Source organism: Chionomys nivalis, chromosome 6 (genome assembly GCF_950005125.1).
Source record: "Chionomys nivalis chromosome 6, mChiNiv1.1, whole genome shotgun sequence".
NCBI classification, from domain to species: Eukaryota; Metazoa; Chordata; class Mammalia; order Rodentia; family Cricetidae; genus Chionomys; species Chionomys nivalis.
The window spans coordinates 57,325,587-57,340,879 of NC_080091.1; the positions used below are offsets into that span (position 1 = coordinate 57,325,587).

Genomic DNA, 15,293 nt, shown 5'->3' on the forward strand with positions numbered 1-15,293 from the left:
TCTATTGGCAGGGTGTGTTGAGGGGGTGCATTTTCTGAAGGAGCCCCAGATCCCATTGGGCTTCTCTATCCCTTGAATTAGTCACAGAAGTCACTTCCATAAAGAAAACCTGCCTGTGTCAGGTGCTTTCTGCCAATTCTGGCACACCTCAAGACTTCTGATTTATCCTTAGCTTCATTCTCTAGGCTATCAAATTACTCTTGACCTTTCCTCAGCTAAGTGATGATAGATCCTTGGTCTTTTGGTGGGGGGAGGGGGTTGAGGGGGAAGAAAACCCTAATCCTTTAATCCATCCACACACACACACAAAACCAAGAATTGTTCTAAACTCCTGGAGCCTACTAGAAACCAGTTGGATTTACACGTGAACAGGAATGGTTGAGGAAAAGAGTGTAGCTTCTAGTCCCATCTCACCCTCTCTCTGCTCTGGTTTCCTCAGTGGCCAGTTTCTGAGGGAATCTGAGTATCTCGATATAATGGGGTTTCCCAGATACCTAATGAAGGCTGTTTGTGGTTGACATTAGAAAACCCACTATCATGTGTGGATCTAGGAACAAATTAAGAAACAACAAAGCACAAGGCAAGGGACCCAGCTCTCAGCTTCTTCAAGTCACGTGGAGATGGTTACAGGGGATGAAAAGCTGTGCCGATATCAATAGCTGCACACATTTCAAGTCGAGATTATGAACATAAATATGAAGACTGTCTACTTTTATGCTCTACACTATGCCAAAGTTTCCAGCTGTTCACAATGAGCAACATTAATACTTAGATTTATTTTCTTTAGAATCCTTCGTAAAAGATAATTTTCAAAGAAAATAAATTACAAAGTGCTATAAAGGAAGAATTTATGGTGAGATTTGGGAAAAAGATCGACTACTTTCCCTTGCTTAGTACAAATTGTGTGTGTGTGTGTATGTGTGTGTGTATACATATATGCAGGAAAAACCGATGCCTGGTAAAATTAAAAAGTACAAAGTCTAGTCTGGGCCCAGAGATGGTTCCGTGGGTTCAGGCACTTGCCATCAAACCTGACAACCTGAGTTTGATCTCAGGAACCTACATGATGGAAAGGGAGAACCAACTCCTGCAGGTTATCTTTTGACTTCCATGTGCACATGGTGGCTGACCTAAACGTGCCCAACATGGCTGACTTCCACATATATGCCATAGCACCTGTACACAGGCAAGTGTGCGCGCACACACACACACACGGGGTAGGGGATAAACATGAAAAACAAGAACAAACTAAAGACGACAACAACAAAGTCTGGCTTGGAAAAGGTATGTAGAATAACCTCACAGTTGAGGGCTGTAGCATGAAGACTACAACATGAAGTAACCCTAGAGTGGTCTACTTGTGAATGAAAACCACACTTACCTCATGGTCTGATTATGGTAGCTTTTCAAGTCCCATCCAAGGCTGGCAGTGACCACTATCTACGTCGGGAGAGAGAACAAAAGTGTCAGGTAGGTCCGTACAGCCCACGCTACAGCTACATACGGTCCTTGGTATAAATTACTCATGAAATGGACTTGTCATTCTCCTGATTAATTTCTACAAAAATAAAATTAACAGTTTACTAGCCCTGTGTATATTTTAAGACTTAATAAATTTAGCTTTCCCAAGTGACTTGATGGTGTGTCTAAAAATATCTACAATGCAATTTCTGCCAGTGGATTTTGGACGCTCCCAGACTTCACGCCAGAGGTTGATTGGATGTGTCTGTGCTTCTAAATTCATAAAAAAGACGGGGAAGTACATCTGGTAGTACAAGTAGGTTTTGAAGTTTTACTAATTTTACCAGGGCCATAGAAGAGACAGACGGGGACTGCATGTTCTACACAGCTTGCTGGTCCCTCTTCCCTTACCCTAAGTAACAATAGTCATCACCCTCATTTTGGTGAAGACAATATTCTTCTCATGATGTTATGTGTTGTCTCAGTGGGTTCTTCTTAGGTACAGGGATACTGTGTGAATTCCTGGACTAACGGGGACACTTTTACTCTGGCACTCCACAAGACGTATTTAGCAAATGTGGGCTGACCTTGCTAGAGCCTCACTGACAGGACTTAGAGGTCACTCTATGTCTACAGAAGACAAACAAACCACTAGAAGTCAACCCAACCAGTCATGGGGCATATGAGAAGGAAAACGACTCAACCAGTTGTCTTTCTTAGCGACCATTTATTTTTAAGTGAGTGATTCACTCGGCCAAAGCAGTGAGTGTGGCAATCCCATCAGAGGTCTGGGCCAATATCCATGAAGGAGTCTAGAGGAGGCAGAAGGACAAGTCTGAAAGCATCTGAAACCCACTGGCAAAAGAGCACACGCACACATGCACACACACGCGTACACACACACAGTACTGATTTCTTTCCACCTTTCTGCTCTTCCTACTCCTTCGTGGCTTCACCACATCACCGCATATGCGTTACACCATGCGGCTCATCTCTCATGCTAAGAGACTGTACCCTTAGGATAACCAACACTACCTATGATTCTCTATTGCCTTGCAAGCTGAAGTCCAAATCCAAGATTTCTGCACAGTCTTGCCTCAAAGATACAACTTTTCTTCTATTAATTTTCTATATTCCTCAAGTTTATATATTGAAAATTTGATCCTAAATGTATGTGTTGATGCTATTTGGAGGTGAAAACTCTAGGATTCGTATTACAGGAATCCATAAGGATAGGCTCCTTTGATGGGATTAGCAGCTAACTAGGAAAAGAGAGCACAAAAGATAGTTCAATGGTTAAGGGTGGATCCACCAAGCCTGATGACCCGAGTTTGATTCCACATAGTGGAAAGAGAGACTGACTCCCATGAGTTGTCCCGCAACCTCTATATATGTACTGTGCCATGTGAACACTGGCACTCACACATACATATCATACCTACACATGAAAATAAACATATATGTATGCAGATGTAGTAAATAAATTAAGAAGAAGAGAGAGAGAGAAAGATCTGAGTTGGAATATTCCCTCTGGCTATCCTCTAGTGCTGCCCACGCCAAGTTGTGACGCAGCACGAGGACTCTCATTAGATGCCAGCAACAGCTCTCAAAACTGTGAGGAATGAACTTCTTTGTCTCCAGAGAGTCTGTAGCAATAGACTAACGCTAGTCAACTTGGCTTGTCTGTGAACTTCCCAAGCATGTGCAGAAAATCCCCCTCCTTTCTTCTCCATTTAAATTCTGCCCAAACATAAAAATCTTGTACACGAATGCTTCCCCGAGCATCCCAGCATGGAACGCTGTCTTCCTCCTAGAAATCAATATGAATCATTTGGCAATTAAGCTTGCCTTATGACTTCTCTTCACGTGCTTAATGTTACTTCCATAAATAGTCTATAAGTAACTGGAGCCGGTGCCTTCCATACATACAGCAGGTGCAGGATAAGACCTATGAATCTGCTCTGATTTGATGCCTGTCTTGGTGACATGCCATGTGCCTCACATATATGGGCATGGGCGACATGGACCTCAGCTCTGTTACTGAATATCTTTTAAGGAAAGAAAAATGTAACACATGAAAATTCCCAGCTAGAATCTTACTCAGTCCTCTCAGGAAAGCAGCAAAAACTAACCTGATTAATATTTTTTTCCTCCTCAGAAAGCAGAACTGTGGGGACCGTAAGCACTGGAGAGGACCATGCATTATCTAATGCACGAGACAAACAAAACGTCTCCTCCAGTTTTGTTCCAGGAAAATCACAAATCAATAAGAAAAGCTGATGAGAAAATAAAGTAACCAGAAAAAAGCCAGCATGCCAGCATCGCATCGATGGAGAAATGGAATCGTCTTCAATTACAACAACAGATTTCCCACAAACCATAAAAATCTCTGCTATGGGAGGCTTGAAACAGTTATGAGCAATGCTTTATGTACAAAATAGATAGAGACCCTCCATCCCACTACAATCATCACTTATATGCGTTGGTTATTATGAGTGTGTTTAGTGCCAAACATAAGCAATTGTTTCAATTGCCAAAAGCAGTCAAATCATTTTTTTAGCTGAACTAGCCAATAAATTCCCTACCAAAAAAAAGTTGTAGATTGAATAAGGCCATGTAAACATGGCGGATGTGGTTTTGACACTTACCTGCACGAAGCCTATCTCCCTAGGGCAGAAGGAAGGACTGGAGAGCTCAGATAATTGTAGCTACGGAACTGGCTATATTATTTACTCCTTCACCACAGAGTGGAGAGAAGCACTTTAAAAGTTAATTAAATGGGCTGAGACTCTTATGATTTAAACTTCCATCTATAAAGTTCGATTTAGCAAGTGTGTAATTGTAAAGGGCCCATCGCTGGCCAAATTTCCTCCCAGGCTTTGTGGCTCTCTGGGTTCACAGCAATGTTTCTCAGCTCTCCAGAGTGAATGCAGAGGTACCTGGCCTCCGTTGAAAGAGATATCCAGTCGGAGCCACTCCTTCAGAGGCAGGGTGAATTTTGTTTTTACAGCCAGGTCTTCTCCTTTGACAAGATGCATTTGGATATGCAAAGCACCTGCCCAAAAAAAAAAAAAAAATGAAAGGTCATGACATTGGCAAGGAGCCCCTTATGGTATGCGAAGAGGTAACACTTTTTCAATAATTTGTCTAAGAAGTTATAAGAATAAATAAGGAAATAAAAATTCCCTTTTCCCTCCTTTAAACAAAAGCCAAGCCAAGTCAGGTGCAGTGTGGTACACACCTGAAATCCAGCACCAGAGGCTGAAGCAGGAGGATGGAGAGTTAGGATTTAAGGGCAGTCTGCCTTACACAGTGAATTCCCACCTTCCCACATGAGATTTTGTGGAAGGGAGGGAGGGAGGGAGGGAAGGAGGGAGGGAGGGAGGGAGAGAGGGAAGGAGGGAGGGAAGAAGGGAGCAGAGAAAAGCAAAACAAAACCAGCAACACCCAAAAATGTATTCATACATGCATTTCTTTGTAAATAAGGTATTTATTTTGAGTCCCTAAGGGGAGAAAAAGACTTAATTTGAAGCTCATGGTTGGTTCCCTATGGTCTTGTCTGCATAAACAACAGCCCATTTCTATTTTCAACTTCTATTTCCAAATGAAAAGAAAACAAAGACACCTCTGTCTAACCACCTGAACCCAACACTCGTCTAGATCTCGTCAATTTATTTTCCCAGCTTTACACAGTGGTCATAATTCCATGATCATTTTTAGTAAGATTACTTGACCAAGTCTACTCAAAATAATCAGCTTGGGTTTGTTTCGTGAGTGTGTGTGTGTGTGTGTGTGTGTGTGTGTAAAGGACATGATTTTCTTTCCCCATCCCTATTTTATTGGATCCCACATCTAAATAGCATTATTACAATGTCCATACAATCACCACTGGCCGCTTGTAGAATAATATACATTTTAGCCTCATGGAGCTTCGATGCTGACAGTATCTTCCTTATCCCAGACAGATGCTTCTGCTAGGAGAAAGAGTATAAGAAAACGAAAAGATCATTTCAAGGCCCTGTTTATACTCACCCTCTTCCGTAAGAAACACAGAAGGTGTGCCGTACATCTCATTAGAGTCAACAAAGTACAGAATTCCACAGAGACTGGCCTCGCAATAATGGAGTAAATAAAGCCACAGCGAAACAGTAACCCTAAAGAAGGGAGGCGGAAGAAAATTCTGCAGATTGATATCATCCAAGCACAGGTAATTACAGCTAACAATGACCAAGTAAATTGCTTTCTTTCTAACGAAGGGGGTGGATTTGCCTTAGTGTTCATCATGGGAGATCGGCTTGCAAAGCCTGAGATTCTGAGACAAAGGAGGTAGTTATAGTAACTGCAAAGATTGGAGTTAAGCTCCTTTGTACAAAACGCGCTGACATTCTACCTCGCACCAAAACTGTTCCGGGGCTCTCTGAGATGTTCACGTGCCAGCAATTTGAATTCTTGATTGAGGCTGATAAAGCAAGACAGTGGAATAAAAATACGGATTTTAATAAGAGGTGATGTGATAAGGAGCTATTCTGATATCTGTGATTAAAAGGTAAAAAAAAAAAAACCCCATAATTAGGGCTTTTTGAGCAATTTTGTTTCTTTCAAAGATAAAAGCCCCGAGAGTAGTGCTCTGTAAATGGCATCTCCACGTGACATGTGGCCACGAATGCACCATCTTAACGCTCACATTAAGGTGCTGAATTCAGTAGCCCGGTTCTGGCCGACTAACATGGCACAACTCATCTACTTATTCTATTCCTGCATGGGGCTATTTCAGTTGCAGGGGCATTATGACAGAGCAGACGGCTCAGTTGATAAAGTGCTTGCTTTATAAACATGAAGACTTGGGTGGATATCCAGCAACCCAGGCAAAAGGCCAGGAGCGGTGCGCTAGCTTGTAATCCCAGCACTGGGGAGGCTGAGACAGGAAAATCCCTGGGGCCCAATGGCCAGCTTAGCCTAGCTGGCAAGTTCCATGCCAGTGAGAAACGGTGCCTCAAAAACAAGTTGGACAGTTCAACTTGAACAGCCGAAGGTTGACCTCTGGCCTCCAAAAGCACGCACACATGTCTGCCTGAACACATACAGAACACATACGCACCCACATGCAACGCATATAAGAGGGGAGAATTGGTATGTCTGTGATTTATGGAACGAGGCTAAAATAACAGTAGCAAACTCAACCAGGATAGTTTTAGCCAAGATATATGATACATCCATCACTCAGGAAATATTTGCTAAACACTTCTGGGAGGCTCCACAATGCCAGAGACCACTAGTTCAGAGTCACACATCCGGGAATCGGCCCATTTGGTGTATGCCACAACTCAGTGTAAAACAAACGCATCCTGCTCTTTCTGTCTAGTCCAGTAGCTAATTTGAAGCCGGGGTTACAGGAGCAGTGGCTTTCAATTCTTTGGGGGAATACAGCCAAAGAACTCTTTCAGAATATTCTGGGCTTTGTAAGCTGGCCTTGAAGTCAGTGTCACAATGTGCAAACAGATGGTGTCGCAGACGTCCCTCCTGACCCGCCCAGCTGAGCAAGCTCGTGAAGATAAGTTATTACAAGGAAGCTTAGTGAGAACATACGCTCGGTGAGTGACTCAAGATCTTCCTACCGCCAGCAGCACAGGAAGAATTAAATCACTTGGCTAAATCCATCTGATCTGAGGTGAGCTAGGAGCCATTTCCAGCATCTTCAGCTCGGCAGAAGGAAAAATAGATGTGGGTTCTGCTGAAAATCAGTGGAGGAGATCAGAGGCCCAGGGTGTTCTAGCAGCTCATCCAGTCTTCCAGGACGGAACCGGCCAAGGCCACGACTACAATCCGTGCTGGCTTTGGATGGCTGCACTTGAAGCCTCAGAAGACCTGAGCCTCAACAGTTTGCTGCTTGCTCATGGGATCTCTGGGACCAGCCCAAAAAGATGGAGGAAAGTGGAAAGCTCCTAGGTACAAAAATAATTTCCACTTACATTTCCTGGTTCTCCATTTCTCTTTAAGCATTTGTGCAAAGCACCTTACCAAGCTGTGTCTCTGGAAGGGGTTTTCCCCGCTAGCTGCCAGATGGTCAGCTACAAACAGGCCCATCCCACTAGCTCACGACCTGCCCTCCTTACGTGGGGTAGTCCACGCGCTGGCTTCGGGTGGCCTCCAGCTCTCGGTTCTGGAACCTCGGGAGCTTCTTCACGATGCCAGTGTTTTCTCCACTGGAGGCATACGGGAAACTGAGGAGGGCAACCGCATCTGTAATCATCACAGAATTCACCTTCAGTTCTCTCTGGAGAAGCGCCCCTTCCCAAGGCACACCTCTTCTGGCACCCTCGACTCCCAGTTCCAGCCACACGGTTAAAGGGATAGCCTAAAAATATGATCAAGAATTCGCAGGACACGGAACCTAAGCCAGGACCCACCATGCTAACTGAGTAACACTGTCTTCATTCGTTCACATGACTACTCCAAATTGTTATTATTAGTCCCATTCTGTGGAGAGAAAGCCCAAGGTTAAGTATACAAAGTTCAGAAGTGATAAGGACAGATTTCAGGTTTAAATTCAGGCATCTATCTGTGTATCTATCCATCATCTGTCTATCTGTTATCTGCGTGTCTATGTATCTATGTGTCCATCATCTATTCATGTATCTATCATCTATTTATATATGTATGTATTATGTAATCTATTTATGTATTATGTATGCACATATATATGTATGTATGTACCATCTATTTATGTATGCATGTGTATATGTATGTATATATATGTATATATTATGTATGTATCTATCTATCATCTGTTTTCTTTATGGCACTCAGGGGCCTTGCACAAGGAAGGCAAGCACTCTGCCACTAAGTTACATCTTCAGCTGGCTTTTTTTTTTGTTCTTAACCACATTGCATGCAGCCCTTTAACGCTAGGGAAAGCATTTTCAATTTGCGTTATAGTTATAATGATGTTAGCACTGACAGAACTCATGGTGGCACAGTCAGTTTATAGCAGTATAAGCATTACACATGTACTACCTTACTGAGGCCTCATTAGCATGGCCAGCGTACAGATGGGGAAACAGAGGCAGAGTTTGCCAACATAGTAACCAACATTTGGTGTGTGACAGGCAGCGTGACAAGCACAGCTTAAAGGTAATATCACTAAACTTTACAACAAGTGACCAACTGGGTCCTTTAGCACAGTGCTTGACCCATGAGAACCTGAGCCTTACAGAGGGATTTTTAAAAAAAGAGGTGGGGTTGGGATTTGGTTTTAAAATCTGTGCTTTTGAGTTTGCACTGATTTTTGTGTTATTTGGGTTTTGCAGTTCTGGGGATCAAACCCAGGCTCTTGCACATGCTAAAGACACACCGACCACTACTGTAGATCAACCTCATTTTGGTTTGGATGTGCAGATTCCACTTGCACTCAACATATTATCTCTGCACATCCCTCAAAAGGGAGCCAGGCTCCACTGTCTTTCCCAAGCATGGGCTCTAGAGTATAGGCATACCCACAGCAGATTCTGGGGAAACCAGGCTCTTAGGTTTTCTTGCTAACAGCCACTGCTTTAATGAAGGCTAAGTATACATTTCTATTTTCCATATTCCCTTGACCTAGGAATAACTATGCCTTTCTCTTTCTTAAAATGTTCCTGGGTTTAAACATCCATAATTCAACGAGAGAAACACAGCCCACTCTTCCCAGGACTCTCGGAGAGAAGAGCTGCTTTCTGAAACAGTCATCAAAAACACAGTATTGGCACAGATTTCAGGATCCTCAGCCTGGGAGGCCAGACAGCTCAGCTCTTTTTCCAAAGAGATACAAACTTTACTAAGTGTAGAAGTACCTTGAATTTAATACGATCTGAAAATCCCAAAAGCAGTCTTTAGAATCACCAGCCCTTGTATATATATTTAATAGGATTAAGCAAGCCATTTCCCCCAAAGCATCTAAATCATGACATGAATTTGAGCTCCATTTGGGCACAGAGGACTTGCTGGGCTGTTATGAGTGCAGTGATGGAGACTGTGAATGGAACTACTGCAGAGGTCTTTAGACTCCGAAGACAGTTCATCAAAAAGATAGATTTCAGCTCACCCTTGGCGTGGCTTCTATGGGTTGGAGGGAAGCGGCCAGACAGCCACATGTGTGCCAGGAAGCCTGAAGCACACAGCAGAGCAACCTTACACGGGAAAACAAAGCTTCTCAAAAGAGGGCTCGTGCTAGGGCCAAAGTGCTTTGCAGCCAAGGAGTGTGGAGGGACAACTCTCAACCCAAACATCTAAAATAACCTTGCAAAAATACATAGTTTTGATGCCCAACAATATCAAAAGCATGTGTGTTTCTTACCAACTTTGTAGGTTTAATAGCTCTGCTGTTTTTTCCCCTCTGTATCCATTTTATGTGTCCCTTACCAGCCAACGTTTATTGGCAAGAATGACATTTTAGAATCCATGTAAGACAAGAGAGCACATAGGCTTGTTGTCCAATAGCTAACAGAGGCTGTTGGGAATATCAGATGGTCTTTGACTTAGAATGGGACAATGTCCCCCAAAAGATCAATGACAAAAATTAAATACAAAAAAAAAATGTACTTAATACCCTACGCTACCAATCATTATCACTCAGCCTAGTCTATCTTAAATGTGCTTAGAGCTCACATTTGTCTAGAGTTGAACAAAACCATCTTACACAAAACCTATCTGACAGTCAAGGTTGGCTCCTTTGACTCACTAAAATTCTACTAACAGGGAAAACCTCAGTGGTGGCGGAGGAATGATTTTTCACCGTCAAAAGTAGAAAAATCAAGTCTGAATGGCTGGCTTAGTAGTTAAGAGTCCTCTCTAGGCCACCAGGAGGACCTGGAGTCACATAGAGGTAACAATGTAATAAGCCAATCATGGTCTTGTGCATGCCTAGAACCCCAGCACTTGTAATCACTGGAGTTTGCGGACCACCAGCCTAACCCAAAAATTCAAACTCTAGGTTCAAGGAGAGGCCCAATCTCAAAAAAAAAAAAAAAAAGGACACCCAATCTTCCACGTGCATGCACACACAGGTGCGTCCATTTGCATATACATATACACCACACACACACACATACACACAAGTTGAAAAAGCCAAGAATCATCTGCAGTTGACTAGTGATGTCTATTACCAGAGCAGGTTAGGGAGTGACAATACCATTCGCCATCACAACATTTATAGGTAAGTAGGTCCAAAGAGATCTAGAGACTTATCCAGTTGTCTCTGCAGGGTCCATGAAAACAGGGACCACCTTCATTCACTTCTGTTCTCAGAGCCTAGAACAGTGCCCAGTGCTTGATGAATGAATGAACACATGTAACTATAGACAAGTTAGAATTCAAACCCGTCTCTCTTTTCCAACACTTTCTACAACTCTAGAATATGCACCACTCTACCAAACGCAAACAATCCATTCAAATCCCATTTCTTTGACTCTTGTATGAGATGAGGTTGGAGGAGGAGACAGCATGAACATATACACCCGCACGCACGCACACAAACACACACACACATCATAAAGGCAATACATGTTTGGAATACTTCCTGAACCGCTTTTGCTTTGTTTCTTTAAATTTTAGAACAACAAGAGGCATTGGCTCCTAAATGGTACAAACCCCTTCATTTAGAGACAAGAAAAATGTCACTGTCCTGGTGATAATTGTGTAGCTAGTAAGGGGCCCAGCTCTGACTCAAACTGGAGTTCCCCATACACACCGGGGAGGTTTTTATTAACCAAACTACATCTTACAAGTGCTCTGAGAGAACAGATGTACATCTGCTGTGCCTACTGGCTGCTGAAACACTAAAATGTTTTGATATTGGGTTAGCTAAGCAATGCCACCTTGAGTTCTCAAGGCCCTGCCACCTTCTCTGCTTCCCCTTCAGGTTAGGGACTGGCTCGACATAGCCGGGGTGAGGGCAGGGGTCCTCCAGCACCATCCTGCTTCATCACAAAGGCTCATATTACACCCATGAGGTAGACGGGGGTCCTTGTCTCTCCCTGGTTATTGTAGTGTGTGTGTGTGTGTGTGCATGCGTGTGTGCACACGAGAGTTTGTGTGTATGTAATTGTGCGACATGTGCAGGAAGAGTCAATGATCCACATCTGGAGTCTTCCTTATTTCTCTCTATCTCACATTTTTGAGACAGGGTCTCTCACTGAACCTGGGGTTCACCAATTCAGCTAGACTGGTGGGTCCGTAAAATCAAGAACCCTCTGGTCTCTCCTTGCCTAGCACTATGTTACATGTGCAATGCCACAGCGCCCAGCATTTTACATGGGTTCTGGGAATTAAACGTAGGTCCTCATGCCTTTTTGACATCGTTCTTCCTGGTCCCTGTTGAATATTTTAATCTCATCCTTGGGTGGGTCAGAACTAGGAGGATCTTGTAACCCACTGTCTAGTCCCATCAGAGGACTGGGACCCTGACATGGAAGCCTAACTCTGGGGAAGGTCCTGTCTCCATGCAACAAGGCCTTTCTCAGGATGAGCTTCAGACCTAGCAGGAGGACCCATTGAGAAAGACCTCCAGCCTGCACAGGGAGGCATCTCCCTGCAGAGAATCTCTGGGGCTAACATCTGCTGGCAGAACCGAGGGGAAAAAAAGGTACGGTTTTTCAATCCTCAGAAGGACTTTTTAAACAGAGGTCCCTAAAATGGTAGCAGTTACTGGGTGCACTGTTGCCCTTAAAGTCAAGCCTGAAAATCAAATCAGTATGGATGATTTAAATCATAAATGACCCCCAAAGGTATCTGGGTAACGGACTGGGTTCCTTTGGACATCTGTGGAAAATCCACTCTTAGGAGTCTGGAGAATACAGGTTTGAGTCCTTTGAACACACTCACAGGTACACGAAGATTCCTGTAAGGATGCTCAGGGAAGCAAAAGAAAGAAAAGCCCTTTTTGGAGCCCATTCTCTTTGGAGAGATTCCTTGCTCAGCCTAGATATATGGGGGAGGGCCTTGGTCCTGCCTCAAAGTAAGGGAAGTTCCAGACTTTGTTGACTCCCTATGGGAGGCCTTACCCTCTCTGAGAAGTGGATGGTGGGTGGGGTGGGGGGAAGGTGGGGGGAGCAAAAGGAGGGGAAGGAGAGGGAACTGGGGTTGGTATGCAAAATGAGAAAAGATTGTTTTAAAAAACAAATAGAAAGAAAAGAAAAGCCCCGTGTGGAGGTTGGGGCGGCTCAGTGAGTAAACCCCTTGCTCCAAAAGCATGAGAACCCAAGTTCAGCTTTCCACGCCTATGCAGAAAAAAAAAAAAAAGGAAAGAAAAGCTAGGTATGGCATCACCCATTACCGGGAGATGGGAGATGGATATGGAGGATGCTAGAAGCTTGCTAGGCCAGCACATCTAGCCAAATCAAAAGGCTCACAAGAGTAATAGACCTCTAATAATGACCTCGGGCCTCTTTATGTGCACACGCTGGTATATGCATCCCAACATACGTGAACGCAAACACACATAAAACACCCTCCGGCACACACACTTTGCCTGCAAGGCCATCCAAGTAGACAGGTTAAACAAGTGATAGACTATCAGACAATGGAATGCTAAGGATCTGTCAAAAAGAACAGGGCCAAGTAACAGGGCCTGATGGAGAAAAATCTCTGCTGTGTTGCTAATGAGCGTAAGGCAGCGCTGCTCCCGGGCTATCATTTGCTTGTGGAGACAAGGAGCTAAGCTTAATGCTTCTATGTGCAGGGGATTATTCTGAAAGGAGAAGCAAGAAATGCTTGTACCGAGTTTGCTTCTGGGAAAAGGACCAGAAAGAAGACTGCGGTGGGCGGAACGTCTTCCCGCTAAACCCTTTTCCACGATTTGAATTTTTTACCAGGTACATGTACCACCTTTGCAGCTAAGGAAGGCGAGAACAAAGGCCCTGAAGATTTCCATGCAGGCAGAGAGAAGAAGGCAGCTGCATTCCACCGGCCTCCCCAACCCGGGCCTCTGAGGCTGTTCGGCTCAGCCCAATCGCTTCAAAGAGACGAAGTCCAGTGGGTGAAGGCAACATGATTCACATCGATAAAAATTCAACTGGAAAAAAAAAAGTCTTCCTTCTAATTTAGAACCTGGGCTAGGGCTATATTAGCATATCTCAGAGAGGCGGCATAGCAAAGTCGAAAGGATGGAGGTTTGGACTCCAGTTAAATAATCTCTCCGAGCCTCTGTTTTTCCCCTTCATTAAGAAGAGGATGAGAATAATACCGTCTTTCCCATGAGGCTGTTACAAGGATTAAATGAGACAAAGTGCCTGGAAAAAAGTATTTTGTACATTGTAAAGGGCAACGCAGAGGAGAGGCACTAATTAGTGTTATTACTGGGAAACTCAGACTACTGTGATTAACTGGGGACGGGGGGACTGAGTCTATAGGTTTTGTTTTAAAAAGTCCAAATATATAGCTTATAATTAAAAATGGATCATCACGTCACTGGCTTGAATAATCCCGATGCATATGCAGTTTGTTTGGGAGTTTGTTTTGTTTCTCTCCCCACAAAGACAAGCCAAGTCTGGCTCCAATCGGACTTAAATTTCAACAATTTTGTTGTAATGGGATTTCGTTGTAAGGAACCAAGGGGCGAGATGGCTCAGCAGGTAAAGGTGCTTGCTGCCAAGCCTGATGACCTGAGTTTGAACCGTGGAATCCACACGGTGAAGGAGAGAACCAACCTCCCCTCCACGTTGTCTTTTGACCTCCACACACACATACATCATGGCATGTACATGCCCCCTCCCCACCCCAAATAAATAAACAAATATAATCAAAATATCATACTTCAGATCCACTGAAACTAAATGTGAGAATGGCCTTTTATTGAAAGGTGAATGAGCCTCCATCATTCCCCAGAGTTTATCAGAGACCGCAAGAACTGCCATGAAGGGAGAACCCAGGGCAGAAGGCTTCGTGCTGTTAGTGTGGTACTTGAAAATCTTCAGAGCCCGGTCCTAACCTCCCTCACACCTGAGATTCTGCCTTCAAGTTCAAGTAAGCACTTCAAACACACTTCAGCCGCTAGTGGGCACCTTCATCCCAGGGCAGATGCCGGCAGTCAGCTGACATGATCCTTCTCACCGGGGCAGACTCAGCCTCAGAGCCCTCTTGACCTCTGCTTTAGGAAGGCGGGGGAAACCAGCCTGCCACCCCCATGGAGGAATGAGGCTGTGTCATACAATCCCCTCCCCCACCCAGTGCTATAGCTTCCCCTTGTCCTTTTCCGCCCCATGGCCTCCCCTCTAGTCCTCTGACTGTGGAAGCTGTGCTTGTCCATCGGGTCCCTGTCCAATGTCACCTGCCCTGTGGAAAACCCCAGCAGAGCGCCTAATAAACACACAGGGGCTTTGTCCAAGGTGACTGACATGGGATAAATAAATAATAAATAAACAGCTTCATAACCCCAGCCAGATGTATAACCCAGGGTTAAATATGAAGTTTGAGAGGCAAAGGATCCAGCCTTCTAGAGCAGCCCTATAGTTAATAGCTGTACGACCTGAGATGGGTCGTTGGGCTTACTCCAGCCCACTTCCTCATCAGCAAGTCTGAAGGCAGAGTGTTGGGAAGAGCACTTGGATTCTTCCCACAGCGTCTGGCACATGACAAGGACTTGGAAAGTGGCTGTGACTGTGCCATAGCTGTGTTTGTCTCCCACACAGCCACTTTCAAGGGAGGGACTAGGTCTCCATCCAGAGTTTCCAGCTTAGGGGAAGAAACTGGTCCCTAGAGCCCCGTCCAGCCTTTGTTTCTTTTAACTGAACACAATGCACGTCACGGGAGAGGTACTCGTCAAGCGAGGGCTTGGAAAGCCAGATAGATGTCACAGAGGC

At 44.3% G+C, this 15,293-nt stretch overlaps 1 protein-coding gene across 1 annotated transcript in view; it reads right to left on the reverse strand.

The window, feature by feature from the left end:
* Window positions 1-15,293, reverse strand: part of Sel1l3 (SEL1L family member 3) — a 113,310-nt gene that overhangs the window by 77,658 nt on the left and 20,359 nt on the right. Inside the window, exons 3-6 of the mRNA XM_057771714.1 lie at window positions 7,575-7,701; window positions 5,494-5,615; window positions 4,401-4,516; window positions 1,382-1,440 (exon numbers count right to left, since the gene is read on the reverse strand). Of these exons, the coding sequence (XP_057627697.1) occupies window positions 1,382-1,440; window positions 4,401-4,516; window positions 5,494-5,615; window positions 7,575-7,701 (424 nt within the window). The remainder of the gene's footprint in view (window positions 1-1,381; window positions 1,441-4,400; window positions 4,517-5,493; window positions 5,616-7,574; window positions 7,702-15,293) is intronic.